At 55.3% G+C, this 27,666-nt stretch overlaps 1 protein-coding gene across 5 annotated transcripts; it reads left to right on the forward strand.

Annotated features, from left to right (window-relative positions):
* Positions 1-27,471, forward strand: KLC4 (kinesin light chain 4). Of its 5 annotated transcripts, none has more exons than XM_075147445.1 (17): positions 40-235; positions 2,047-2,206; positions 11,488-11,754; positions 11,951-12,181; positions 12,549-12,627; positions 12,717-12,942; positions 13,260-13,347; positions 13,734-13,835; positions 14,161-14,334; positions 14,494-14,593; positions 15,149-15,201; positions 17,983-18,050; positions 18,133-18,241; positions 19,044-19,166; positions 26,045-26,169; positions 26,291-26,348; positions 26,865-27,471. In XM_075147445.1, exons 3-17 carry the CDS (start codon positions 11,506-11,508, stop codon positions 26,952-26,954), a joined length of 1,875 nt encoding a protein of 624 aa, XP_075003546.1. In that variant the 5' UTR covers positions 40-235; positions 2,047-2,206; positions 11,488-11,505; the 3' UTR covers positions 26,955-27,471. The 5 variants fall into 5 exon arrangements, with proteins under 5 accessions (XP_075003549.1, XP_075003546.1, XP_075003544.1 ...); XM_075147443.1 differs by having other exon boundaries at positions 41-235; positions 19,044-19,193; XM_075147444.1 differs by lacking the exon at positions 2,047-2,206 and having other exon boundaries at positions 41-235; positions 19,044-19,193.
* Positions 27,472-27,666: the final 195 nt, after the last annotated feature.

The following is a 27,666-nucleotide window of genomic DNA, read 5'->3' on the forward strand; positions in this document are numbered from 1 at the left end:
CGCTCCGCACCGCACGCACCGCTGGAGGCCAGCGGGGCCGCCGGCAGGTGGCGTGCGCCTGCCGGCGGGGGCGAAACGGCGCCCATGTTGGATTTAAAGGAGCTGCGCCGCTGAGGGGGCGGGCGGTGCCGGGCTCGGTTCCCGCCCTGCCCCGCCCCACCCCCGGCGCTGCACCGGGACTGCGACCGGGACAGCGAGCGCGCCGCGGCGGCCATCGAGACCTCGCGCCGAGCAGGTTGGGCGGGCGGGGTTGCCGGGTGGGGTTGTGGTGCCCGCGACTCGGTCGTTCTCCCGGCCGACGTGGGCAGGCAGCGCGGCCGGTCTCCCTGCCCCAGGGGCCTGCCGACCGACCGGCCGGCCGGCCGGCCGCAGCCGCCGCGCGGGGCCCGTGGGGAGTGGCCGCCCGCTTCGGTGCGGGTCCGGGCACAGCCCCGGCCCGGCAGATGGCGGGGGGAGGTGGCGCGCGGGGCCCGGTCGGCGCTGGCTGGAGCTGCGCGACCTCCCCGGGGCGGCCGGGGACGGCGCCCCACCGCGAGCAGCGGGAGCGGAGCGGGGCCCCCGCGGGGGACCCCCCGTCGCGGGGCCGGGCCCGGTGCCGGCGTGGCTCAGGAGCGGGGCCTAGGGGCAGCGCCCGGCTCAGGACCATCGTGCCCGGGGCCGGCGGGCCGCGGTAACGCTGCTTGTCGGGGCGCGCTCCCGCCCGCCGGCGAGGTCGGCGATTAAGGGCGCCGGTTCTGCGGACTTTGGAGCCGGCGGGGTGTGCCCTACGGCCGGCGGGACCCAGCCCGCGCCGGCACCAGGGCGAGTCTCTGGCTCGGGGTCCCCGCCGGCTCCTGCCCTCCTCAGGCAGCACCGGCTCCCCGGGTTCCTGTGCTTTCAGCCTCCCTGCAGGCCGGAGCAGCTGCCTTGCTGCCTGTGCTGGGACGGCTGGCAGAAGCCGAGAGCCGCCGAAGGAGACGTGTGTTTGTGACAGTGATGGGACAGCCTGAAGTCCCAGTCATGGCTGTTTCCAGGGTGCTGTGGGCACAGACTGCGGGATTCACTGCTCTATAATTAGGCTATGTCTTCACTGCCAGGAATGGCTTTCAGTGTAAGATAAATAATACGTGTTTGCACTCCTGCTATGTAACTTGCCTGAATTTTTTTTAACCATGCTGTAGCCGTGGGTACTCCATAGACAGCCAGGTTTGCCCTCCAGAACTAGGGAAGGGAGAACAGTAAGACGCTTTAGTGAAGAAGTGTGTGTTGTGAGATGAGGCAAGAGAGAGGCTGCGTGTCTACATGGCTGGACTCCCTCCTGGGACACCTGAAGCCCTTCCCCCTCTGGGGAAACCTGTGGGGAGGGACAGGAATCCCGATGAAGCACTGGCTCAGGCAGATGTAGATAGTTGCGGACAGCATGCCTCTGGAGGCTCAAGAAACATTGTAGAGAGTACTGTGAAGGTTGCGTGTTACCATGGATGGGATGGTTGTAGCAACAATCCACTGGCTACGTTGGATGCTGTGATGCTGTGGCGTTTGTCCTCTCTCTGCATAAAGCATCTAGAGATCAAACGAACACTTCCAGGAGGTGCCTGGCCCAGCTCTGCACTGCGCAGTGCTGACACAGTAGGACTCCCAGCAATCTTGTCATGTATCTGGCCGTTTCTGCGGGCACAGCGATAGCGCAGCTGGAGGGTTCTCTGTAGCTCTACCTACTTGGCTTTAGGTGCTGGGATGGGGTCAGCAGTGGGGACACAGGTGAGGGTGATATCAAACAGGATGTAAAACCTTTTGCCACAAGATTGAGTGGCAGAGCAGAGCTAGTTGGGTGTAGGGCAGGGGTGACTTTGGCCGTCTAAGCAGGAGCTTGATGGTGGGGTAGAGCCCCTTGAGCAGCATGCGGCAGCAGCTTGGGGGCTCGGCTCTGCTCCTTGGTGCTCCTGTCGGTCCCTGAGGAGGGAGCCCTGGGCTTGGTGTGCACGGCGCTTTCTGCGCTCACAGGAGAGCATCTGACCGTCCTGTTTCTGGAGCCTAGCTGCATCTTCTCCCCTCCCCCTGCTGCAGTGTGGTTGGCTGCCGAGCGCCTGGTGCCTGCGCTTCTGCTAGAACCGGAGGGCAGCAAAGCAGACGCAGTGGGAGCCGTGCATCGTCGCAGCCTGTGCTTCTCCACGGCGCTGGGGCCTCCAGGAGTGCCAACGCTGGACAAGCCGCTGCAGGCAGCCAGGTACCGCTCCTCTGTGGTGTGGGGTGGGGGAGGATTCCCATCCGGTGACTGAGACGGGCAGGGTGCCCAGCCGTTCTGTAACAAAGGACTGCTTTGAAGTGCGATTTCAGGCAGAGCTGATGAAAACTTTTCTCCTTGGGAAGCTTACAGTTAGCCAGGTGGGCACAGAATTTCTCTGTGGTGATACTGAGGAGGGATGAAGGGGATTCTCTGGCTTTTTTGTCCCAAGGATACGCAGCGGGCGTGCCTCCTGCGCCAGACAAAGCCAGAGAAACGATGATGGAGGCAGCTCCTAGCATACAGCAATGGCTCTCAAACTTTCAGAGCCTTGTTTCCCCCCAAACCTTCCTCTCATTAATCAACTGCTTACTAAGCTGTTCTGAAGTGGAGGTGCACCCTACCAAAGGTGGGGGGTTGGGGGGGACAACTGCTGGTAAGCTTCTGGGAGGGAGAGGATGCGGCTGGGAGGAGGTGTCTGAAGAAGGGCTGGGGGATGGCGTTGCAGCAGAATGCGCTGGCCAGGCAGCCAGGAGAAATTTGCACAATGGTGGGAGGCGGCACATTATCATCAGGCTTCCCTCTGTCTTGCATAGCTGGCGCTCTCTTGTGGCTCCACGTTAGGGTCTCCTCTAGTGCCCTTGGTCTCCTGTCTCCCATGCCACTTGGAGACCTGGAAAGCCTCTGCCTCTGCGTGAGGGGAAGGAGGGTGGTGTTCGGCACACATCGGGTCAAAGATCTGGCCAGCTCAGACACAGGGTAAACAAACATGGCTGAGCTTTGCTGTAATTGGCAGAAGGAGCAGGAAGCGCACGTTCTCTCATCTGCTGTTTTGGAGGGATGTCCAGGTAGGAACAAAAGCATTAACCCCAAATACCAAAATGGCTCTCAGGGCACAAAGGACACGTGGCAAGATTTTGACCTTGGCAGAGTTGCTGGATAAAGGCTTGATTTGCTACGAAAGAGCCACATTAGCTCCTCAAAGAACTCCAGCTGGTCAAGGGAGCCAGAGGTAAAACAGATCCTTTGCTTATTATGCAGGTAGAGCTTTGTCTCTGTGAATTTGGCTGCCTTGTTATGGTTTACAAGACCCGTTTGCTTCTGGAAATAATAGCTCAATCTTGCAGTCTGCAGTCGGTCTTTGCAGCTGCCCCAGGTACACCGTGGAGGGAGTGTGGGCACTCCAGAGCCCTTCAGGGTACACAGAGCGGCTCCAGGGCACTTGCTGGTCCCAGCTGCATCCTGGCCATTTCCTGTATTCCTGAGGCACATCCAGTGCATAGCCCTCACATTAGACAGATGCCTACAGAGGCACTGGCTCCTGGGAATTATTCTGCCTGCTTTAATACTACTTCATGCTGTCAGGGCAAGGTAATGGCTTTCACTCTGTCTTCTGTAGAGTGAGACCCCCAATCAGATTCTGAAGCTAGGAAGAGATGCTTGCCCTGGCTTCATTCCAGCTGCTTAGCTTTTGTCTCCACTAGCCTGGAAACAGGTTTTAATGGTGTTCCACTGAAGTCCCAGGCACAGCAGATGTAAAATGGATTTGGTGAGCTGCTGCAGACATGAACAAGAGTTTAAAAACAAGTTCTTATCAGCTGATCTGGAGGTGCCAGCACAAGCTTGCTGGTGGGGGTGGTGAGGACTGCTGTTGTGATTCCAATGGCCTGCTGAAAGGTGCATGTTTCCCTGGCCAGCTGGGGTTGTAAACAGCATGAACTGCAATAAGGAGCAAAATGGCTTTCTGCTAATGGCACATGTCGGTGCTGTTTTGTTGGTTTTTTGTTGTTGTTGTTTGGTTGGTTTTTTAACCCTTATTGCCTCCAATGTCTGTATTCTTTGATTGCTAATGAATGAAAGGAGTAAGACCTTTCTGGTCTTGAAGGGAATAAGTGATCAGATACAAAGCCAACCAGACCATCTCCTCTGTCTTCCTCAGAGCGCATATGCTTTCTGGAATTGGATCATGCTTTGGTTACACAGGATTTGCTTGCTCTGGTCAATCAGAACAAACCGTAGTAGCTTTTGACTTGTCATTTCCAGCTGTGGGCTGGAAAGCAGGAGCGGGATGGGAAGGTCCCAGGTCCCTTCTGTAGTGATGTGAACCTGAGTCACTGTGGCCAAGTCCCTGTAAAGCCAGCTTACCACTGCGTTGCCCTAGGTTTCAGGAAGGTTATGCTACAGTGCGTTTTCTGTTAGAGATTGTAGGTGGTGGGGAGCTGAAGCTTCTGGGACAGAGAGGAGTGTTTAGTGCTGAAGGGAAAGAGTATGAAGGGAGCCTCCTATCTCATTGCGGGAGACCCCTTCAGCTTGAGCTGCAAATCTAGTTCCTTAGTCCTATTTAAAAGTCCCCAGGGCTCTTGCAGCCTGCTGGTTAGCACAGACTTTCCCAACACAGGCCTTCCGGTATCTAGAAGAACCTCTGGAGCTTCACACTCAGCTAGAGCTGGCATGTGTCAGCTGCTGCTGAAAGAAGCAATCCTGGCCTTGATCCCTATCCAGGGGATAGGGAGGGCTGGACTGTCTCCAACAGCATAGTCAACTTGTACTGAGTTACATATGACTCTAAAGCTTGGGGAAGCTGGTTGGGTGAAGCCTTTCTGGGCTTGGAGATTGGCTTTAAAACCATGCGAAGGGGTGCCTGGATGCTAAGGAGAGTGCTGTTTTTCAGGCATGGGAGAATGTGGTTGAGACAGCTCCCTGCCTCCACTCCCTGCTCTGCTGCTGGAGGTGGATTGCATTGCCTCTCTTGTCTGGGACAGAGGGACCCTGTGCTCATGGGACCCTGCTGAAAGGAGGCATGTGCTGCATTCCCTTCCTCTGTGCCTAGGGTCAGTTTCTAGCGCTGTGGTGTCTGGCCCCTTTGTGCTGAGTGGTGTTCAGCAAAGGCAAATGTAATAAGGAGTTTATCTAAGGAATTCAGATGAGTATTCTTTCCCTGCCCCTCCCCCCCCCCCCCCCCCGAGGATGGTTAAGCCATGGGACAGGGGTCTGAAGAGCTTGTGGGATCTGCATTTTGGGAGATACTCAACCCTTGACTAGACACAGATACCTGATCAGATACCTGCTTTGAGTGAGGGGATGGACCAGAGACCTCTAAGAGATCTCTAGGCACCTCTTCCAAGTAATACAGCATACGGACTCTTTTATTAGGGAGGAAGTTGCAACACAACAGTCTTTCTACGGTACATGAAGTCATCTGTGTGTTGGTTCGACTCTCTAGGCTGTCTGCAGTGCAAGAAAGGGCCAGGCTGGAGGCTGGGGTTGGGAAAGCACTTTGGGCAGAAGATGGGGCTCTAGGTTCCCCCTTTTTTGGCAGTAGGGTGGAGAAATTCATGAGCCAGAGACAAATGGTGGCAGAGGACCTCATGCACATCAGATTCAGTGACATCTTTTGGTTTTGGGATTGCAGCTCAAAGATACGCTGGGTATGAACTCCCAGGGTGCTGACCCCGGACTGATCTCCTCTTTGTGTGTTCTTAGTGGCTCTAAGGGAGCATGAGATGTACCAGGCATTTCTGGCAGTGGTAGCATCACAGAGCACCATTCCTGCTTTGTGCCTCACGTGAACCTCAGCAGGCACGTATCCCAGGATGAAGCCATATACTGCAATTATTTCACCAGTTCTTACTTTTAGGAGTCCAGCATTTGCCCTTTAATTTCTGGCTCTTATTCATGTTGCAGTTTTTAACATTACCCTGAAGCTGACTGCACACCCATCTGTCCCTTCATTTGCAAAACATCCTTCTCTTGCCTTTGTTTCTAAAGCCTTAACATGTGCGTGTGCAGCTGCTCTTAGCTGTGAAGTTCTTGGGCAACATACAGAGCTGATTATATTTCTTGTTTTACCCATATTGGAGCGGCTCTGGAAATGCTGACTGTTGTGTGTGCAGCTCAGCAGCACCAGTTCATCTTTTCTATGGCTCTGTTGCAGGTGGCCTGGGGTAGTGACCCTGAGCATAGTGGCTCTTCTGGCAGTGGCATGGCAGCGTGCAAGTTTCCTGGTGGTGTCAATATGTCCTGGCTGTGCAGTGGAAGCCTCAGAGGCTCTACGCAGCTGACTGCAGTCTTCTACAGTCTCTGTTTGCTTTCTGACACTATGGTATCAAAATAAGGAGAAAACTTGTGCTCATGACACAGCCTCTGTGATGGTTGCAACCTTGGCACTCTGTTTGCTTTTTACTGCTTTTATTTTATTTTTCGGCATCCAAGGTATTAGATCTAGATTTTGTTGCAATATGCCTTAGGAGTGGAGACTCAGCTGTATGTTGGCGATCTCACTTCTAGCTTCGTTGGAGGTCAACCAGTCTTTCCAGAGACCCTTTATTCTGTTGTATAACAGTAATGAGCTGGCAGAGGTCCAAAGGAAAAAAAAACACCACCCTCCCTGCTTTTATCAAGTTGTTTTGCTTCCCAAGTACATAACCTTGCTGTTTCTCCAGGTAGCACCATGAGACTGGGATAATTATTGTGAAAATAAGACTTTAAGCCCCGTGTTTCCATTTCTAAATGCTACCGTTGCTATCTATCTCCCGAGTGTGGTCACTCATTCTTGCTATGGGTCAGACTTTTCCACAGGAAGCTTTTTTCCAGAACCCAGCTGTTTTTCTGCAACTACCATATCCTTAGATCACCTTCTCCTACAGAAGAGTTTGCTGCTAAAAATCTGTGCCCAGTTCTGTACAGAAAGTGCTGGCAGACCATCTGCAGTTTGAAGGAAGTTGCAATTATTCTCTTTACAGTATCTCTTATGCAAGTTGTGATGGTACCCTGTGTCTCACGTATACTTGGTCCAGGGACGTGCAAGGAGACAGTGAAGTGAACTGAATTTGTTGAGGCATGTGTAGACCTGAATGCATGTCTGTCCTGTTGTAGTTGACTCCTGATTTCCCCTTTTTTTTTTTTTTGCTCTCTGTAGTCTTCTAGCATTGGGCATCATAATCTAAGCTTTAAGATTCACTTGGACCCATTTAGTCTGGCATCCTTGTTTCTGTTGTGGGTTTAAGATAGAAGCAGTGAAGCTTCCAGCTCTTTCCTCTTAAAGCTCTTGCTTGGGGGGAGCAGTTTTCAGAGGCAGAAAAGTGAGCTGCTGAAATTGCTGATGCTCAGTGATTTCCCGGTTACGCACTTGAATACAGGAGGAAGGTTTCTGCCTGGCAGGGTGTGCTAGCTGATGGATTCCCAGCTGATTGCTGCAACTGCCACAAAGCTCAGTGCACACATGTTCCTTCCCTGTCTTCCTGCAGCACTCCTCCAAATGGGAGCAGGGGCAGGGAGACGAGATGGGTGTTGCCGGAAAACCAGGCTATTTCAGCAGCTCACTATAAATAGGGAAGACATGCCAATTAGAGCAGAAACATGCTGGTGGAGACCTGGGCCATGACACCTGGAGAGCCGTGAGGAATGCAGCGGGATAAACTAGGAGCTGGGCAGTCCAGCATTCTTTCTTCCTATTCCAGTCTGAACCTCGCCCTGCCAAAGGCAAAGGATGTCGTCTCCCCTCCTCTCTGCAGGAACCTCCGAGTGTGTTTTCTGCCTGGATAAAGGACACTCAATGCCCTTTACTGAATGTGTGGGAGTAGGAAGAGTGCTTATACAGCAGACTCAGCTTGCCTGACCTTGGCGTCGGTTGCCATGGAGCGCGTTTCCTCTCTGGAGGGCTGGGCACTGAGTGTAGACCTGCCAGCACTGTGGAGAGCTAGGAATAAGGCTCTGTAGGGAAGAATTCTTACTTTGGAGAGATAGTAAGTCAGCTCCCACCCGTGTTTGTTGGTTTTCTTTGCTGTACAAGAGGTAGCAGCATTTAAGTGACTTCTCTGCAGTCTTCTCTTTGTTTTCTTGTTGGTACTTGGAAGTGAACAGCCCCTGTGCTGTTCTCAGGTTTTGCACCCTGTGTCCAGCCTGGACAATCCCCTGTCCACCCTTGAACACTGGAAGCATGTTGGTACCTAGCAGAGCTGTGCTTCTAGGATTTCATCCTAAGGGAGAAAGACCAGGGTTGTGTAGAGGTGTTTGCACAGCCAGTGAGAGAAGAGGAGCCTGTATTGGTATGTCTTGAGGATCTGATGTAGTTGCAGGGTAGGATGAGTCTGATGTGCTGTGGGTCAGGACGTTTTGATTATTTTCCCTTCTCAGCCTGAAATCTTTATAGTTCTGAAAAACAAGTTGATCGTGGGGACTGTGAAATGCTCAAAGCTTTTTCTGCTGGAAGGGCAGTAGAAAGACAGGATGTTGCTATAATGAAGGCACTGGTGGTTTAACACACAGCTCAGCGATTTCTCAGTTGAGAAGTAGTTCTGTGCACAGTGGAATTAATGAGGCTGATTTTCTATGGATCCAGGTCTTGTCTGACTCTGTTATCTAGCAAGGTGCAAGCTCTGGTGGGTTTTTATCATGATTTGTAACATGTTCCTCTTCCCAATGCGTTTATATTGTACTTTTTAAAGATGGCAGCAAGATCTCTGGACATAAGTAATGCTTCCATGAAAACTGTCAGCATTTCACAGCTGACCCAGTGCACAGAGGGACAGATGAAGAGGCACTTGTGCTGCACAGCTGCGTGAGCCTTAGGGCAGAGCTCTAGTTTTGTTGTATGCTGGGTATGAGGCTGCTCCTGGGGATCTCCTGTGTCCTAAGCATTGCCTATGCTCCAGAGGACTCCCACTTCCTGATTTCCCTGTTTCTGAGTCTGGGGCTGTGTTTCCTTATGAGCTGAAACCAGTGACGGGGCCGTTTCACCCTTTAGCAGTTGTTTCCTGGGCTTCTGTGGAAGCCGGTAAGTGCCTGCTGAGCCTTCCTAGGAGGCTGTCTGGACCTATTTCAGAGCAGGACAACAGTGCTTTGCCAGATGTGGCAGCGCTAGCCTCCTTTGGGCTGCCAGCCTCTTCCTCTGGAGCTGGGAATCGTTGCACATCTCTTCCTGAATTGTGCTCACCCGCAGAAGTCTGCCTTAGGCAGGGCTTCCCTTGTTGCTTTAGCACGCGACCACTCCTCCACATGTGTTATAAAAGTGGGAAAAAGAATAACCAGGGGAATTATGGACCAGAATGCTTCGCTGCCAGTTCTTGGAGAATCAGTTTGGAAGACAGGATATGAGCGGCAGCCAACTCTCAATAGACGTATTCTTTTCTTTGAAACAGGAGTCTGTGCCCTCTATCTTGATCTTAGTAAGTTTTTTCATGCCATTCTTATCATATGGCCTTCTCCAAAGCAAACTGGGAAATGTCACAGTCCATTTGAGACTTTTCAGTGTAAAATGCGCAAAGCACAGGGTAACTGCATGTGGAGCATGGCAGATACCCAAAAGTGAAGGATACAGTGAAGTATGGCTCAGGGTTGGTGCTGATGCTGGATCATGAAGTGAATGTGAAGTTAGCATTGTGACTTTGGGGTAGGTGGGGGAGGACTCGGCTCTTGCTCAAAGGTATGAACAGGAACGTAGTCTTTAAGAGACATGAAGTGTTTCTGCCCTGCTGAGGTTCAGTAAGGTCTCTGCTGTGTTTTGAGAGTTTGCTGCCCTTCCTGAGGAATGGATGTGCGTCACTGGAACAGAAACCAAAGACAAGCTGAGAGGAGAGCTCAGGCCTATAAAACAACTCAAGGAACTTCTGGAAGAGTGAGGCTAAAGAGGAGGAAATGGGTGGGTATAATAAGATGTGTGTACTTACAGCAACTGCTCCAGTACTGTTTGCCATCTTCACTTTCAGTGCTGCATTGAGAAAGAAACTAGACCCCCTATTGCTCAGGGCATACTCCTGGGCAGGAATAGTGGTAGCTGAGCTGTGGGATCGCCTGCGGTCCCCCTGGGCAGAGCCCACAGCTGGTGAGGAGAGGAGCCCTGCCAAGAAGAGGAGCTCTGCTCTCTCTGTTCCTGTACCTGGGGCAGCATTTCTGCTCACTGAGTGAACCAGGCACAAGGCTGCTGCCAAACAAAAAGCTCAAACCATGCAGAGGTGGGTCCTGCAGGAGGACAAAGACAAATCTGCTGGCAGCTCTTCCCCCACCTCCTCCTGCATAGTGCCTGGGCAGTTTGCCCGCTTCCTGCCAGCAGGGCCCTGGATGCTCAGGTTGCAGTGCCTCCTGCCAGCTCCGGGCATCAAAGAGGTGCTGCTGGGCAGGTGCTGCCTGTGCAGGGCATCGCAGCTGGCTGCCTTCAGTCCTGCAGGAGGTTGGCCTTGGAGTGACCGATAGCGAGGTGGGTGGTGAGTCACTGAGTAATGTGAAAAGGCTGCTGGGGTGGCCCAGCTGGGAGGCAGGCTGAGAGAGGGTTGGATGAGTGAGTTGTGGAGCAGCCAGGGTACTGTCAACCTGCTATAAGAGGTCTTGCCTGCTTCTTATGTCTCTCGCCCTTTGGCCTGCTGTTTTCCCTAGCTCCTGGATTTTCTATGCAGGGATCTTGCAGCCACGCTAACATTGTGGATCTTGCAGCCACGCTAACAGTACTTGGTGTCCCTGTGCAAAGGCAGTAGCTTGGTACTCTCCTGTTGTATATCTGGGTGGAATGGGACAGGGAAGGAGTACAGAGTTCTTATGCCATCCTTGAGGAGTCCTTGGGCTGGCAGCAGGGCAAATGAAGCTGGAAAATCTGTTAGTGTTTCAAGTTGACACCCACGCAAGGGTTACACTAGTGTAACTGTAGCAGTTGATGTATGTAAGCTTTCCCACACAGGCGTGATTCAGATCATGCTGGCGGTGTTATGTCCCTTACGGCCCCAATGGCCATTCTGTGCCAGGGCTGGGATTGTCAGGGTATACTCTTCTGGTCAGGGAATTTTTTGTTTGTCCCAGTATGGCCACTGATGCCTCCCTGTCTGAGAGATGCTTTTCCAGGAGATTTTCCTTCGAGGAAGCAGAAAGCTTTGAGCTGGCATCCCTCCACTTTCTATTCCCTTTCTTCTGCAGTGGGAAGAGGTGTTGATCTCTGGCAGCCTCCTTGCATTAGTGGTCTGTGGACAGGAGGTGTACGCATTGCAACCCCAGCTGCCAACTACAAATTTCTGCTCTTAAATGGAAGCTAAATCAGCTTTCCTTGCTGCTGGGAGTGTGGGGGTATAGGAGGTCAGCACTGATTCTAGCCTTTTTGTCTCCTGTCCATGGCACGAAGCAGAGACACATGCCCTGACTGCTGCCAAAGGGAGAGGGGAAGACAAAGGGGAAGGGCTTAGAGTGGGCACCCAGTTGAACGCTGTCTCTGGCTGCTTGAAGGAGGCTGTGACACTTGTGTCTGGTTGTGGCTCTTTGAAACAGCACTGAGGCGCTCAGGTTTTGTCTCTCTCTCTGTGTAGGGCAGCAGGAGCAGGACTATGTCCACCATGGTGTACCCAAGGGAGGAGAAACTGGACAAGCTGAGCCAAGAGGAGATCATTTCCAACACCAAGCTGGTGATGCAAGGGCTGGAGGCACTCAAGAATGAACACAACTCCATCCTGCACAGCTTGCTGGAGACCATCAAGTGCCTGAAGAAAGATGAAGAAGCCAATCTCGTGCATGAGAAATCTAACCTGCTCCGCAAGTCAGTGGAAATGATTGAACTGGGGCTCGGAGAAGCTCAGGTGAGAGTGGTGGGTGACCCCCTAGGTGTTACCCAGGACGGACAGGGGAAGGCGGGCTTGTGGCCATTCCCCGTAAGCTGCAGAGGCAGCAAGGGGCTGAGTGTAGAAGGCCAGCGTGACCCTGAGGGTGGGCCCTAAGCATGCATGTGAGGGAGATACAAGATTGTGGTAGTTACTGACTGTGACTCTTGACAAGGTGATGATGGCATTGTCCAACCATCTGAATGCTGTGGAGTCAGAGAAGCAGAAGCTGCGTGCTCAGGTGCGGAGACTGTGCCAGGAGAACCAGTGGCTGCGCGATGAGCTTGCCAACACCCAGCAGAAGCTGCAGCGCAGTGAACAAACTGTGGCTCAGCTGGAGGAGGAGAAGAAACACCTTGAGTTCATGAACCAGCTGAAGAAGTATGATGAGGATGTCTCACCTTCGGTATGCCCTAATCCTGTTAAGCAGCCACCTTTGCAGGTGGGGGAGGTTGGACCAGCAGGATTGCCTAGGTGTGATAGCGTGGCCCTGGATTTTGCCCCTTCCCAGCTACCGTGCACAGAAATGCCTGTAACTGAAGGGAGCCTGCACGGGGCAGTGTCTCTGGAAGAACATGGAGTAGCATGCCAGGATGTGCTGGGGAAATTTGGCTTTATTAATTTTGCAGTGTGTGGGGAAGATGGTGGCAGAGACAACAGGGGAATTTGAGGGTGTTGGTGGGCTGCAGCAGGGAGGAGAGTTGGGCTGACTCAGCCCAAGCAGCTGCTGTCTCCTCTGAGAACCAACAGTATTGTGATTCCCATCCTCTCAGGAGGAGAAGGAGGGCAACTCCGCTAAGGACTCTCTGGATGATTTGTTCCCGAATGAGGAGGAGGAGCATGGTCCTGGATGTAAGTGTTTGCTCATGCGTGTTTGCTGGCTGTCTCTGTTCAAGCCTGCTGTGCCAACTGTGCCCCTGTTTATTCCTCTGTGCCTGCAGTGCCTCACCAGCACAGCAGTGCTGTGGCAGCTGCCCAGCAGGGAGGCTATGAGATTCCCGCCCGCTTGCGCACCCTCCACAACCTTGTAATCCAGTACGCCTCACAGGGACGCTATGAGGTGGCTGTGCCACTCTGCAAGCAGGCGCTGGAGGACCTGGAGAAGACATCAGGCCACGATCACCCTGATGTGGCCACCATGCTCAACATCCTGGCACTAGTGTACAGGTGAGCATGGTGGGGAGGGCAGGACTGGGCCAGGAGAGCTTTCTACCTTTCCCTTTTACCAGGACAGCACATTCTGGTGACAGGGAGCTCCCCCAGCTTCCAGTGGTTTGTCTTTCAAAAAGGTTTTGGCACAGATGAGGTATTTGGACTGCCAAACTCCCTGATATAACTAGGGACTGGCTAAGGTAGAGAGGAATGGAGAAATGAAAGGGCTGTGGGGGCTGGATCTGTGTGGAAGGAGGACTGTTGTTCACAGTTCTGCTTGCTATGGGCTGTGGTGTCCAAATCCCAAATAACTCGTTGGCTTTGCACTGCAGGGATCAGAATAAATACAAAGAGGCAGCACACCTCTTGAATGATGCTCTCTCCATCCGTGAGAAGACTCTGGGCAAAGACCACCCAGCGGTGAGTGTCTCCCTCCTCTTTCAGTCACTTCCCTTGACCTGTGAGTGCTGCCGGGGCTAGAACAGTGCGCTTATGGTGTGTCTGCAGCCGGACTACCAAGGACAGCAGTGTGCTCTGTGATGTGAGGGGTGTTGTTCACATGGTGTGGGACTCTGTTTCACTGCTTCAATATTTCCTGCTGTCTTGTTCAGTATGGACTGTCAGGAGTTGGCTTCTCCTGGATCCTGCGATGTAGGCAGGGTAGCCTTCTGCCTCTGAACCTTTTTCTCTTCAGAAGCAGCTGTACTGCAGGCATGAAGGAAACGGGGCAGTCACTGCTGCTTGCACCTCTTATTTCGTCCCACTGGATTCTGCTTTGTCTCATGGAGAAGCTTATGTCTCTGCAGGTGGCAGCAACTTTGAACAATCTGGCTGTTCTCTATGGCAAGAGAGGGAAGTACAAAGAAGCAGAGCCACTGTGTAAGCGAGCCCTGGAGATCCGTGAGAAGGTACTGGTCTCCCACGCTCTCTTTTCTTCCAGCTGTCCCTGAGAGTTTTCTCCCATTACCTCACTGCACTTGGGAGATCCAGGACCTACCTAGTCTCTTTGGCTGCTGATTCTGCCACCACCTTTCCTGTCTCTCCAGTGTTTGCAGCCTTAGAGAGGCTTGCCAGGAGATGGAAGCTGGAATTTCTCCTCTTCACCTCCCTAGTCCTTGGCTCCTGTCTGACATAGGAATGTTCTGGAGGGACTACAGTATCTACTAACTCCAGGAGTCCACTGCAGTCTTTAAGTGTTGACTTCTTGTGGCTTCTCTTCTTTTATTTACCTAGGTCCTAGGCAAAGACCATCCTGATGTCGCCAAGCAGTTGAACAATCTAGCCCTGCTGTGCCAGAACCAGGGCAAGTATGATGAGGTGGAGTACTATTACTGCCGGGCCCTGGAGATCTACGAGAGCTGCCTGGGTCCTGATGACCCCAACGTGGCCAAGACCAAGAACAACCTGGTGAGACCCTGAGGAGATGCCATGTGGGGGTGGGAAGTGGTGCCACGGGAAAGGTGAGCATTGCCTGGTGCTTGGAAGATGCAGAGAGAGAGCTGCAAGAGTAGGGGCAGAGTTAATCTGCATTGCCCAGTGGGGCTGGAGCTGTTTTCTTGGTTGCAGGCCTCCTGTTACCTGAAGCAAGGCAAATACAAAGATGCAGAGGTGCTGTATAAGGAGATCCTTACCCGTGCTCACGTGAAGGAGTTTGGCTCTGTGGATGGTTTGTACCTGTTGGGGCTGGGGAAGGGTGAGCAATTTGGTCTCCTGGCTTTCAGCCTAGGCTTGGCTGGTTCTGGTATCCCCCTGGCAGAGGAATGGGATGCCTTGCAGGGCCCCTGCTTTGGGCAGCCCTTGAGACACTGCCATTCTAGTGTGTTATTCTGCTCCACCTCTTCTCTGAGAAGGAGTCTTGGAGAGCTCTGGCTGTCAGTCTTTATTGGGTTGGGAATAGTTGTGGCTAAAAGGGGGAATAGCAAGTGGCACAATCATTCCCAGGTAAAGGCTGAAGTTTCTCCTGTACACCTGGCACAGGTATTCCCCCATGGGAGGACTTGTTCCTTCCTTCCCCTGTCTTGCCCTTGGAATATTGGTTGCCTTTTCTGGGGCTCTGGCCCAGTGACCCAGGGGGATCTGGAAGCCTTGTCATTTCCCTCGGGTGAGCTGCTGGCTCTGGGGACAGAGTGCTGGGCTGTGCAAGAGGCAGAGCCCCAGTGGAAGTGGCAGAGCAACAGAGTGAGGTGGTGAGCGGAGCTGTCTTGCATTCTTCCCCACACAGATGAACACAAGCCAATCTGGATGCATGCAGAGGAGAGAGAGGAGATGAGCAAGGTGAGTCTGAGCTGGTGGTGCTGGCTGTTGATAGCAGCAAAAGCCCTGGGACAGGAAGGAGATCCAGGGGTTTTGATCCTGTCTTATCACAGCCAGACCTTCTTTTCTGCACTCTGAAAAGCTACCACGGCCACTGATGAAGGCCAGGAGGGGTCTGGAGATTGGGGAGAAAGCATGGCTGCTCCTTGGAGCAGCAGGGAGGGAAGGCCCATTAGAGAGCTTGATGCTTTTCCTGGGGCAGAGCGTTGTTCAGCATCTCTGCCATGGCTGCATGCTCTCTCTTTTTGCTTTAGTGATCCCTCTAGGGCATGCAGATGATGGAAGATGGCGGATGGCAGAGGATTGTGCTGCAGGGCCTTGGCACTCTGTTCCAAAGAGCTGCTAGTACCCAGAGCACAACCTGCTTCTGAAGCAGCCCTAAGGCTGCCTGGGGAAAAATGGAAGTCAAGAAGAAACTGCTGCCATCACCTTGCTTAGGAAACAGAGCCAAGCCTCCTGAAAAAGATGTCTGCACAGGGCGGGCCCTAGCTGTTCTGTGTCCTAGCTGGCCTCTGAAAGAGGATAGACATGGGTTGTGCTTGCCTTGGACTAGGCTGAGAGACAAAGAAGCTGTTGTTCCTGTTGCCCTGCTCTGATAAATGCAGCAAGGTCCTGTCTCTGCTTTTCCTAAGCCTAAGACCTCACCTGCTTTTTGGCAGGTGGGTGAAGCAGCAGAATGAAGGGCTCTGGTCTAGTCCTCTAGCTGCAGCGGGAGCAGACACTGTCTCTCTCCTTTTCCTTTGCCCTCAGAGCAGGCCCCATCCCTACATGGGCTCAGACAGCAGGCTGGCAGGCTTGGCATAGTGACTGGTCAGTCCCATCCTGCGAGTCCTAAGAGCAGGGCACTAGCAGCTGCCTTCCACCAGCATGCTGTGTCTTCCCATTGAACCGCTCTGTGCGGTCCCCAGTGCAGGGCAGTGCTCAGCTCCACCTTGCACTGCTCCAGTTGCTGCCCTATGAAGGCTCCCTGCTGCAAAGAAATTCTATGCAGGAGAAATCAAAGTTGGAGTAGAGACCAGGCTCCCCTTGCCCTCTCTGGGATTGAGACACTCCTGATAGTATCTTTGGAGAATTAAGAGGTCAAAAGTAGATAGTTGTAGTGTGGAGCTTTGCTCTAGATAATGCAAGCTTTGCTATGGGGCAAGAGAACAGGCTCAGGGACCTACCCTACAGTTGGAGTGAGATTTGTTTTACAGCCTGGGGCAAGGGGGGCTGAGCCTCTTTCCCTGCCCCTTGGGCTCCTGTCCCCAAGGCAGCTGTGCCTATGCTCCATGGCATGGTATGGTTGGCATGGCCTTCCTGGCCAGGCGGCAGTAACCACAGACCTGCTTGTACTGCTGGCTCAGGGACTGGGGCTGCTGCACTCTGTGCTGTGTTTCCACATCTCCTATTAAAAAGCATCAAACCCCTCTTGCAGACTTTCACTTCTTTTTTCCCTCACCCCTCTTTCCCTCTGCTCTCAGTGGCAGCAGGAGGAGGCCAGCTCGTGCCAGCAGCAGGGCCTTGGGCACAGCTGGCAGCCCTGGCCTGCAAGGCTCTTTCTGCCCCAGGGGATTTGACACCTTTCCCCTGGGGTTCAGCCACCGTCTTAGGACTGCCTCTATGCAAGCTTGAGTCCTGAGCTCTCCTGTCCCTGAGGCCTGCCCAGGCTGTGTAGGCTCTGATGCAAGGAAACCCATATGTGCCTATGGCTCAGGGAGACTACAGCATGTGGGGTAAAGATCTGAGAAGTGCTGTGGGACTGAGTAAGAAAAATGGTCCCTGTGAAGACAGTTTCTTCTGGGCTAGAGCCCTGGCCAGAGAGAAACTCCTGCTGTGGAGCAGTGGCCCCCTGCACCTGCTTGATGAGAGTAGCCCTGCTGGGTTCAGGGCTGAGCTGGGTGCTTCCTAGCCAGCCCACGTGTCCTTTGGGTGCAGAGCCAGGGGCACAGCACATCCCTAAGTGCTCGCCACACACCAGGGTGCACAGTGTGTGGACAGGCAGCCCTGCTCCTGCAGCAGTGGAGATTCCTGCCTGCAGGTGCCATGGTCCCTATTGACCCACAGCAATGCTGGCTAGCAGCTGGTGCCCTGCAGAGTGGGTTGTCCTGGGCCTAGATCTTTCTCCTTGAGCATCAAGCTCTGTCCCCTCTCCTGTTGCTCTGGCCAGCAGCCTCTTTGCTCCTGGCTGTGGCAGGGCCAGCCAGCCAGCTTTGGGGTGCAAAGGCTGGGCATGGAGAGGAGACAGCTAGCTGGGCTGAGCTGCTGTGGGGCAGGCCTGACCTTGCAGGCAGAAGGCTTGGATGTGGCTGGCTGATTCCTTCGCTAGCCATGGCTGAGGTGTTTAGTGCCCATGCTGCCTGGCATGCCTATGGGGTTTTTGTCAGTTGGGGTGTTTTTTGTCTCCCTTTTGCATGCTGGGGGGGTGGGGTGTCATGTTCTCCAGAGCGCCATGAAGATGGGCTGTGTTTTCCCTGCTGCCTTTGGTACCATGGAAGGGGCAAGGAGATGGAATTGTGCTCCTTGCTGGGGTGGGGACATCACTTCTACTTGTGGCCCAAATCTGTTGCAGCAAATGGGCTTTCAGCTTTCCCTCCAGAAACCTGCTGGGCTTCATCACCGCATTTGCCCATTGTGTTTCCAAAGGCTGGGCTGGTATGGGGGTGCAGCCTGGGGCCTGACCCTGGCACCCAGTGGGAGAGCATAGGCCAGAGAACAGCAGTAGCATGGGGCTAACAGCTCTAATCTCTCCTTACCCTGTAGAGCAAGCACAGAGACAGTGCTCCTTATGCTGAGTATGGTGGCTGGTACAAGGCCTGTAAGGTTAGCAGGTAAGAGGTGGTTTGTGGGCAGCTGTGGGCTCTGGAGAGGGTGGCCCCAGGGCTCCTGCTCACCTTCCATCTATTACTACAGCCCAACTGTAAACACCACTCTGAGGAACCTGGGTGCGCTGTACCGACGCCAGGGCAAGCTAGAGGCCGCTGAGACCCTGGAGGAGTGTGCTGTTCGCTCTCGGCGGCAGGTAACCCCAGAGGGACCTCCTCTGGTGGAGGAGGCATTGTGGGGCTTGGGGTGGCAGGTCATGGCACAGCATTTGGCTTGGGGTGTGGTGAGGGACTCTCCTGGACCTTGGAGCCTCTGATATCCTTGGTTTTACATTCCCATGACACCAGAGCACCTTGGTGGTTGGGGTTGCATTCATTCAGGGATATGCACGTGTGTACATGTGTGGGGTTGTGCATGTGCATGTGTGCATGGGTGGAGCAGATGTCAGTGTGGGGAAGAAGGTGTGGCTTTTTGAGTGCAGAAATATTGCAGCTGGGTTAGGGCAGGTTATTGGGCTTTGTCAGCTACTGAGGAGATCTGCACTCACTGGGATGTTTTCTTCCCACTAATTTTTTGTCCAGGGAACACGCTAGGGATTTCTTAGAGTACCTCTCACCCTAAACTCCTCTCAATCCTCAAATCCTGCTTTATTAGCAGGAGCTGTAAGCACCTAGCACCAAGATTGAAGGACAGCAGAAACCTTCGCGCACCAAAAAGTGAAGGAAAAAAAGCTGTCAGCTTTGGGGTAGCAAGCCCTTGTTCCCAAGGGTGGTTTATGGCTTGGTGGGGGGCTCACTGAGCTGGGAACCTGAACAGGGACTGCTGAGTGCAGGATGGCATTTGGCTCCATCCTTCTTGTGCTGGAGAGTTTTGGCTGTGATGGGGCAATGGCCCAGAGAGGGGATAGGACCAAGCACAGTGATGGCACAGCAGATCACGGGAGGGAAAGAACATAAAAGGGCAAAACATGGTGCTTCCTTATCCCTTTCTACTTGTAGGGCATTGACCCGATCAACCAGACAAAGGTGGTGGAGATCCTGAAGGAGGGCGATGGCACAGAGAGACGGCGGAGCCTGGGGGGCAGCGTCAAGTATGAGAACGCCACAGACGGTAGCGAGGAAGTGAGTATGGGCGTGGAATGGAGCGGGGTAAGTACAAGACACCATCAAGAATGGCCTTAGTCGGCTGCCAGAGGGAAGGGACAGCCTGGCTCAGGGCTGTCCCCGCGTGGCCTGTCTTGGCATCCTTGTCTGCCTCCATTCGTTCCCTGCACACTTCCTTCCCCTTTCTTGGCATGAGCCAGCCAGCCCACAAAGGTGCGTCTCTGGGCCTGGCTTCTGGTGTACAGGCCAGATATCCTGAGGGCTCCTACTTCCAGGGGGCTGCCAGGCCCTGGCAATGCACAGCATGAGCTGGTCCTGGTCTGCCCTTAATCTTAGCCTTGCAACCTTATTAACGTCTCTCCCTGCTGCTCCCCTCTTGAGCTCCCTGACTGAGAGCATCAGCCCCATCTCAGGCCCACACAGCCTCTGTGAGGAACTTGGCTGCCTGTCCTGCACTGTCCTGCACTATGCCACAGGTGATGCTGAGCCTGGAGAGGGTTGTGTGTGTGTATATGCCTGGTGTGTCTGTGACTGAGTGACTGCAGGGCACAGGAATAATCTGCAGCCAGCATCTTTGCTGTCCCCTTCTCCTGATCTCATGTCATCCGTGGGCTCTGGCCAAGCAGAGGTGGTAAAAGGCAGCTCTTTGTGGGATGCCAGGCCGGGCTGACCAGTGGTGGCAAATGGGCTGGTGTTAGCTGAGGCACAGAGAGGGCGACCTGAGACTGTCTAGGCTTGCTCTGAGACTGAGGGGTACTTTGGTGACTAGTGCTGAGTTTGGAGGAAGGTAGCAGTCCAGGTCTGGGACAGGTGCCTTTTGTCTTCTGCAAGGAGGAGGATGGAGGAGAGGTGGCAAGTGAGCATGGTGCTGGTGGGTGCTTGGCTTGAGGGCTGCTAGAGCTGTGAACGCTTACCATTCCTCCTGCAAACTCTAGTTGAGGATGTAGTGTAGCTGGGTACCCAGGGGTTGTTGCGGCCTGGCATAGGCGACACGCTGAGCACATGGAGTCCTTCGCTCCTCCCTCACATCTGCTGTCACTAACCCTTCCCCACCTGCCTCTGCTCCATCCCCACCTGCATGAGCTCCTTCCCTTCCTCCTTCCTCTTCCCTGTTGCCATGACAGCCCTTCAACACCCAAGCCTGAAGCCTGCTGGCTCTCTTGATTGTGGATTGTACCCAGGAGGTGGCTGGAGGGGACCTGGGGAGCAGAGCTTCGAGGGGACCCAGCAGCTCTGCCAGATGCAGGGCTGTCCTCTGTCCCAGCTCTTGGCATCAGGAGTGAAGAGGGTCCTAGCCCTGGCAAGGCACCAACCCTAGGCCCTTGTACTCCCCATTAATAGAGGTGCTAGACAAGCACATAAGGAGGGCTGCAGGTTTGGGTTAGGATCACCTCGTCCCTGTCCTGGATGGTGTCTCTCTGTGCTTCCTCCTGGCTGCAGCTGATGTTGGGTGATTGCTTTGCACTGGTGATGGTCTGGGAGACCTTCCTAACAGTCTCTGAGCTGATCATCCCAAAGCAAGCAGGCAATGCCACCCTCTCGCCCAGCCTGACCCACCCAAGGGGGATAGTCACTGCTCATATGATCCTTCCCCAGGAGGCTTGGCAGGGCTTCCCTGGCTCAGCCAGCTGTAGATATAGGGTTTGAGAGCTAGCCCAGCACCCTGGAGGACATGGCTGCTGCCCCACGATGCTTGGTGCCTTTTCCAGGCACACAAAGCCAGCCTCTTCTCCCCAGCCAGCAGCCCTGCGCTGGGCTGCAGCTCCCCCCAAAAGAAGGCTGAGGCAGCTCCCGCTGCTCCTGTCTGTCATGGCCAGTTGTTCCCTGTGCTGGTCTAGAGACCTCGGACATGCTGCCTCAGAGCAGTCTCTGCTGCCATCCCTTAGCTCTCAGCTGCTGCAGACAGGGCCATAGGAGCCCCCTGCGTGCCAGCAACCTCCGTACTCTGCTGCCAAGGGCAGCTCTGGAAGCACCCCAGGGCCTGGACCAGCTACTTGCTGGCCAGGTAATTGGGCTAGGACAGCCAGTGTGTGGGCCGTGAGAGCAGGGATGGCACCAGCTCAGTGGTGCTGAGGCCTTGGCAGGCACCCCATGCCTGAGGCCCAGGAGCAGGGAGCCCTCGGAACCAGAGGCCTAGGCTGTTCCTCTCTGAGCTAGCTATTCCTGCCAGCCTGCTAGAGTGCACTGGCAAAGGCATAAGCCCGCTGTTTCAGCCTCACAAGACTCCCTCCCTGCCCAGATGTGGCCTGTTGTCTCTGCTTGCAGCCTGGGCTCTGCCCCACCTGCTCCCTGGGTGACCTACAACCTCACGGCCTTGTAAATTGTGTCTTTCTCCTCTCTGTGCACTAGGCTTAAATGCCTCCCGAGACTCCCTCTTTCCCCTCCACCGCAATCACCTGGATGTTTGTGTTGTATCTTCTGACTTTTCCTCCACACCATCCCTCCTTCCTCGGCAAGAACTCCACGCCAGTCCCCCAACCCTCCTGGCGCGCGAGGACACCGCGACGCCTGCAGAGGAGTGCCTGGCCACATGGCCCAGCTCCAGTCCCGTGGCCAGCAAGAGCAGGAAGAATCTGCGAGGAGCTGCCCGCTCCCCCAGGCCAGGGCGACGGGCCACCATCCCCTTGCATGCCCCCACCCCCAGCCTGCCCTTGCACATCCCTGGGGACCAGGCCTGCGGGGGATTGTCTTCACTCCAGGCGTGACGACTCCACTGTCATTAGACATCCTCAACCCTACTAGCTTGTTCCCTCCATCTCTGCAGGGGCCAGGACGGAGGCACGAAGATGGGGGCCTCTTTTGGGACAGAGGCCTGGCTTTGGCAGGGCTGTCATGTGCCCAGTTGCTTTCTTCCCTGTAGGCTTAGCTGATGGTAATGCCCTGTAGCAAACCTGCGCTGGCCACTGGTGAGCTGGGCTCTCCCTACAGCACAGGGCAGTCCCTGTCTTGCTATCCTCCTCCCCGCTGAGCTCTGCAACCCAGGGGCAGCATGTGGGTCTCTCTGCAGGGGCACAGGAACATAGAGCGGCCCATAGCTACTGTACATCCGAGACGAGATGGGAGGGTGATAGCCAAGGGCCGTGCATGGAACAGGGACCTGCCAGAACAAGCATGTTTGGTTGCAACCTCCTGACCTGATGCTGTAGCTGAGTTCCTCACCTGATGGCATTAAGGGGTGAATCAGCTCCCCACTGCTCTAGGGTGCCCAGGTGTGGCTGTTGGGAGAGACGGGGGTGAAGCTGTTCGCTGTTCCTTGGAGGTAGAGGAAGGGTAGGAGGAAAGCAGAACTTTTCTGCAAGGGGCCAGGCCCCAGGCCATTAGAAGTGGCTGAGACGGGGAATGGGCTGGTTTGGAGCAGAGTGGTTGGGAGAAAAAGGAGGTGCAAAGAAGGATGCGAGGAGAGGAGGAGCTGGGGCTTGGAGTGTTCTGAGCATGTGGGGACAGATGGGATGGCTGGAGGGAAGTTTCCACAGGAGGAGAAAGGCTAGGTTGCTCATGGATGAGAACAATTCTTGAACGCAGAACCTGGCTTGCCAGGCGTGGTCCCTGGGGCTGTGACTTGCTGTCTGGCTGTCCCTAGCCAAGTGGGTGGGAAATCTGCAACCCTGTTACTGCTAGGAAGACAGTGCTAACCCTGGGCATGTGTCAGGGTGGCTCAATGCCTCTGATGGGACTCCAGGCCTGCACAGGGTCTGATGCCGTCATTCACTACTGGGAAAGGGGATGCTTCCCAGGGCCAGACCACCACTGCCTTGAGCCTCACACCCTTGGGTGCACACCCTCATCCCGCCTCCTATAGGCAGTGAACCTCCCCGGCCCTCCTGCCTGGGAAGAAAGCTGCGGAAGCTGCAGACCGTAGGACAGAGCCCAGAGGCCAGCGCAGGACCTCCCCTTATTTATTTAGCTAGATAGTTTCTCTCATGCTAGTCATCTGGCAGGTTGTTATACTGAATGTGCTTATGTCTGTCTGGGCCTGGCTTTCCCGTGGTGGTGCAGACACCTTGGGGCACATGCATGCTGCTCCCCTGGGAGCTTGTGCTTGCTGAAAGGAGGTTTGCCCTCAGGACCATGGGGTGTGGAGCCCAGGGCTGAGTGCTCTAGGGCTGCGCCTTCCCTGCCTCTCTCTCCCAGCACTGCTCCATGCTCCTGGAGAGTGGTGAGTCCCCAGTGCAGAGTGCATTCAGGCCTCAGTGTCACCTGCCCCTGTGCTTTGCCATGTCCTGGATCTGGTGCTGTAACAAGCGTACCTCTGATTAAAGGTAGACAGACCCGAACCGCTGCCCTGTGCTTCTTTCCATGCTCTGTAGGCCAGCGTCGGTCAGCCCTGGGGTGGCGGGTGCAAATGCTGCTGGAGCAGGTGTGGGGGTGCTTGGTGTCTGTGTGTGTGCAGGGGGATGTGCTGCCCCCAGGGCACCTCTCCTAGGCTGAGCATTGGAGATGAGGGACCCAACTCCACTGTGCCTCTCCCTAACCTCCAAACTGGGGTTGCTACTAACGTCAGCTCTGTAGCCATGTGTGGCAGGGGTGTCCGAGCTTTGGCCTTCCCCAACAGGTGTTGCCATTAGCCAGAGAAATACCCCATTGCGTCCCCCAGTGCTGAGCTCCATGTGCTGCCAAATCCTGCCCAAGTCCTCTGCCTCCATGCAGCAGGCAGGGTGGGAGCATGCAGTGGAGAGCGGCTCAGTGGTGGATCTGCTTCTTTTTCTTTGATTGCTCTCATCCTGGCGGGTGCAATGGGGTGGGGGCTCTGCGGTAAACCAAGCCCCATAAATGTTCTGGGTTAAAAATAACCCTGCAGAAAAGGGAGCAGGGAAGAGAAGGGAGACTATTTTTAACCCAGCACTCAGCAGCATTTGGTTCTGGTGTTGGTCTGCAGTCAGTCTGCATCACTGCAGCTGGGGAAATGTGGCTCCATCCTCCAGCCCTGACCCTAGAGCATACTTCCTGGCTGGATTCTGCTGCCCTTGTATGATAGTCCTGCTCCCCTGCCCCATCTGTGTTCCCTTCTCCAGCCCTGGCTTGTGTGCCCTGGCAAAAGGAACAGTGCCTGGCATGGCAGTACCCTGCAGGGAGGGTGGTGACCCAGTGCAAGTCTGGAGGGAAGGCAAAAGACACCCCACCCCCACCCCTGTCTTTGCTAGTGCCACATACTGATGGCCAGCTCCTCCAAAACCTGCCAAGGATGCCTGGTGCAGGAATTGAATTGTTTGCCTTGCTAATACTTTTGGTGCTCTCTGCATTCCTGGTGAGTGGGTCCCTTGCAGCAACAGCACGTGGCACCCAGTTTGGAAACCCTTCATCCTGATGAGAAAGTGAAGAGGTTCAATGCACTTAGCTTATCCAAGAAGGGATGAGGTGAATACCAGGAGAAAGGTTTGCTGGTAGGAAAAGTCCTGTTCAGCTGTTGGAGAGGCATCTAGGGCTGGATCAGCTTTGGGTAGTCGGAGCAGGGAAGTGTTGGAAAAGCCTTCCCTGGGGCCACAATCCATAGGGGTCAGCACAAGGGGGTGACTGATCTAAGGCAGAGACTCTGCTTACCTGCAGAGCTGCATGGACAGTCCTGGGGCAATCACTGCTGCCAGCCTAGGCCACAGAGCATTTTGGTCATTTGGAGTGGTACAAAGGGGCTCCCACACATGCTTATAAGGAGCAAAGGGCTCTTGCGGTCGACTTATCTCTGCATCTTCTGCCCTGATGTGCCAGGGGCCACTGGGGTCAGGCACAGAGTGGACTGCTGTTATCAGGCCATCAGAGCAAAAGCAACTCCATATCAGCAGTAGTGTCACAATCTTGTGTAATGAGCATGCCTGGCCACAGGGGAAGAGCTTGGTGCCATGATGGCACAGTGGCATGAAGTGATGTCATGCTGGCAGCCTGTGCCTTGCATGCACGTGAAGCTAAGGAGATGGGCTAGAGCCTGTCAAGGGCTGAGAGTGCTTTTCTGAGTACTGGGGACTTTTGGGGGCATGTGGGAGGAAACGGGCTGGGGAACAAGATTTAGGGCTGGTTTGGGTCTTTGGAAAAAGCAGGCAGCCATAAAGAAACCCCTGCAAAGTGCCAGCCTGGGGTAGCTGGCCAGGCACAGCTAAAGTTGGGGGACCGAGGAGAGTGGTGCCTGCTTGGCAACACAGTGTTGGTGCAGCCAAATGAATGCATCCCAGATGGAGCTGCCTGAATTGCTCAGCAGGCTCAAAGCTAATGGTCTTGGGGATGTTAGAGGTGGGACAAGGCTGTGTGTGCATGTGGACTGCTCTTGTCTGACATGACTGAGCCTGAAGGCCTAGCATGCAGGACCAGGATGTGCATCAGGATGAGTGCTGGATGGAGAGGAGGAATAGCAAGGGCATGGTGAGGAAGGGCAAGGGGAGGGGGAGTATAGTCTCCAGCCAACAGCGAATGAGGAAGGAGTCCTTGAAATGAATGTCCCGGTAGCATGTCTTGGCCTGACAAGAGTACCCCCAAGCTTGGGGCTCCCATCAGGGCTTGTTGCTTCCCTGGCCTCCTCAGTAGGTGCTGCCTGAGCTGTCGCAGGTGATGGAGCTATGCCGTGTTCGAGCAGGGCTGTGGGGGTGCCAGTGCCTTTTGTGCTGGTGGCCTGGTGTGCAGGTCACCACCTTGGCTGCATGTTGGGCTTGCACCAGGCAGCAGGGAGGATCGGTCTGGATGAGCCAGGCCATGGTGGTGGGGGTCCCTGACTCCATGTCCCATGGAGAACCAGGGTGAGGGGGAGCCATGTAGTGAGCAGTAAGCTTGCTCTGGGACAGGGCTAAATCCTCAGTGCAAGCGGGCAAGAGGGTGTTTGGAGCCAAGCCCAGTTCCTGGCCACTCGTCTGCAGCATGCCAGAGCCTGATTGGTGCCACTCAGCCGTCGCCCTGGCTTGTGTCTCTGTGTTCAGGATGGCAGTGGCACCCTCCAGCGCAGCAGCTCCCTGGGGAAAATCCGGGATGTGATACGGAGGAGCAGTGAGATGTTGGTCAAGAAACTGCAGGGCAATGGTCCCCTGGAGCCCAGGAACACCAGGTAGGGACCAGGGCTGTGAAGGCCAGGCTGGGTGCAGGATGGGTGGGGGCCCTGCCGCAATGGGAGTCGGGTCTGGCCGGGCACAAGAAGATCACACCTGCTCTCCTCTGCTTTCTTGTAGCATGAAACGAGCTGCATCATTAAATTACCTGCACAAGTCTAGTGATGCTTCGTTTGAGGTAAGCACTGGACAGGTGGCAGGGCTGGTGCAGGAACGGGTGCTGGGGTGGGGGATACGTGGCCACAGCTGGCTACGGGGGCTATGGCCAGTGATACAGGTGGTGAGGGGCACAGTAGGCCACACATGTGGTGCCCAAGACCCCACTGGAGGCATTCAACCATGCAGATGTACTCTGCTGCTGTGCGGGGGTGGAGCTACTCTGCCTTCCCAAAGGGTGGCCTGGGCCAGTGCCCCCACTGCACACCCTGGGCAGCTGCGCAGCCCCTCTTCTGAGATCATAGCTCCAAAACTGGCGGTGTTGCCTCCAAGCAACCACCTCCCTGCCTGCTGAGCTCAGCAAACCCTCCAGCCACAGGATGGAAGCAGGGAGGGCAGAGGTGGCACCTAATGTGGCTGATAATGGCACTGGGGCAGTCCTGGCTTGCAAGGCAAGGGGTGCAGGAGGTGGGCTGGCAGCTTTGGGGTGTGGGTATGGATTGCAGGTACTGGTCCTCACAGGTGATGTATTTTCCAGGGCACCCAAGGCCTCCGTGCAGAGAGTAGAGGCCTCAGCGCCAGCAGCATGGACCTGTCCTCCCACAGCTCCCTGCTCTCCTCCAATTGACCATCCTGCAGGTGCCCCCTGCATCTGCCTGCTCTGCTGCTGGCGCACCACAGCTTTGCGCTGCACAGGGCAGCACCTGGCACCCTCCCCACCTCAACTGCTCTGTTTTCCCCATCACCGGCTCTTGTGCCACTGTCTGCCCGTCCAGCCTGGGGTCCACGGGCGCCGGGAGGCCCTAGCTAGTTTGGGAATCGCAGCCTGCACGCATGCTCCTCTGCTGCACACCCAGGGCCGGCAGCTTCGGTGGCAGCACGCTCGGCAGCAATCGCACACGCTAGCCAGGCAGAAATGCCAGTCCGCTGGGAGTGAGGCAGCCTCGTACGCCAGGGGCGGCACCTCGGCCGGGGCAGCGACGGGAGGGCCCCAGGCCGCGCCCGGCCCCGCCCGGTGGCGTGCTGTGGCGAGAGCGAAACGGGGTGCTGGGGAGCATGGGCGGGGGGCGGCCGTGCGTTAATTCACCCCCAGCGGGTCGATTGCTGTACTTTATTTTATTAAATAAAACCGACCCTAGAAGCGACCGCGGCTCGGCCCATGGGGTGGGGGGGCGGGGTGGAGCGGAGGTCGGGCGCGCGGGCGACGCCTGCCGGGAGAACAACGACGACGCGCGCCGCGCACGACACGCAGGCGCAGAGCCATGCGCTTTCGCAGAGGGCCCGCCAGCGCGCCAGGGGGTGGCCTCGTGATGACAGCTGTGACGCCACTAGGGGGCGGG

The sequence above is a fragment of the Calonectris borealis genome, chromosome 3, assembly GCF_964195595.1.
Source record: "Calonectris borealis chromosome 3, bCalBor7.hap1.2, whole genome shotgun sequence".
Lineage (NCBI taxonomy): Eukaryota > Metazoa > Chordata > Aves > Procellariiformes > Procellariidae > Calonectris > Calonectris borealis.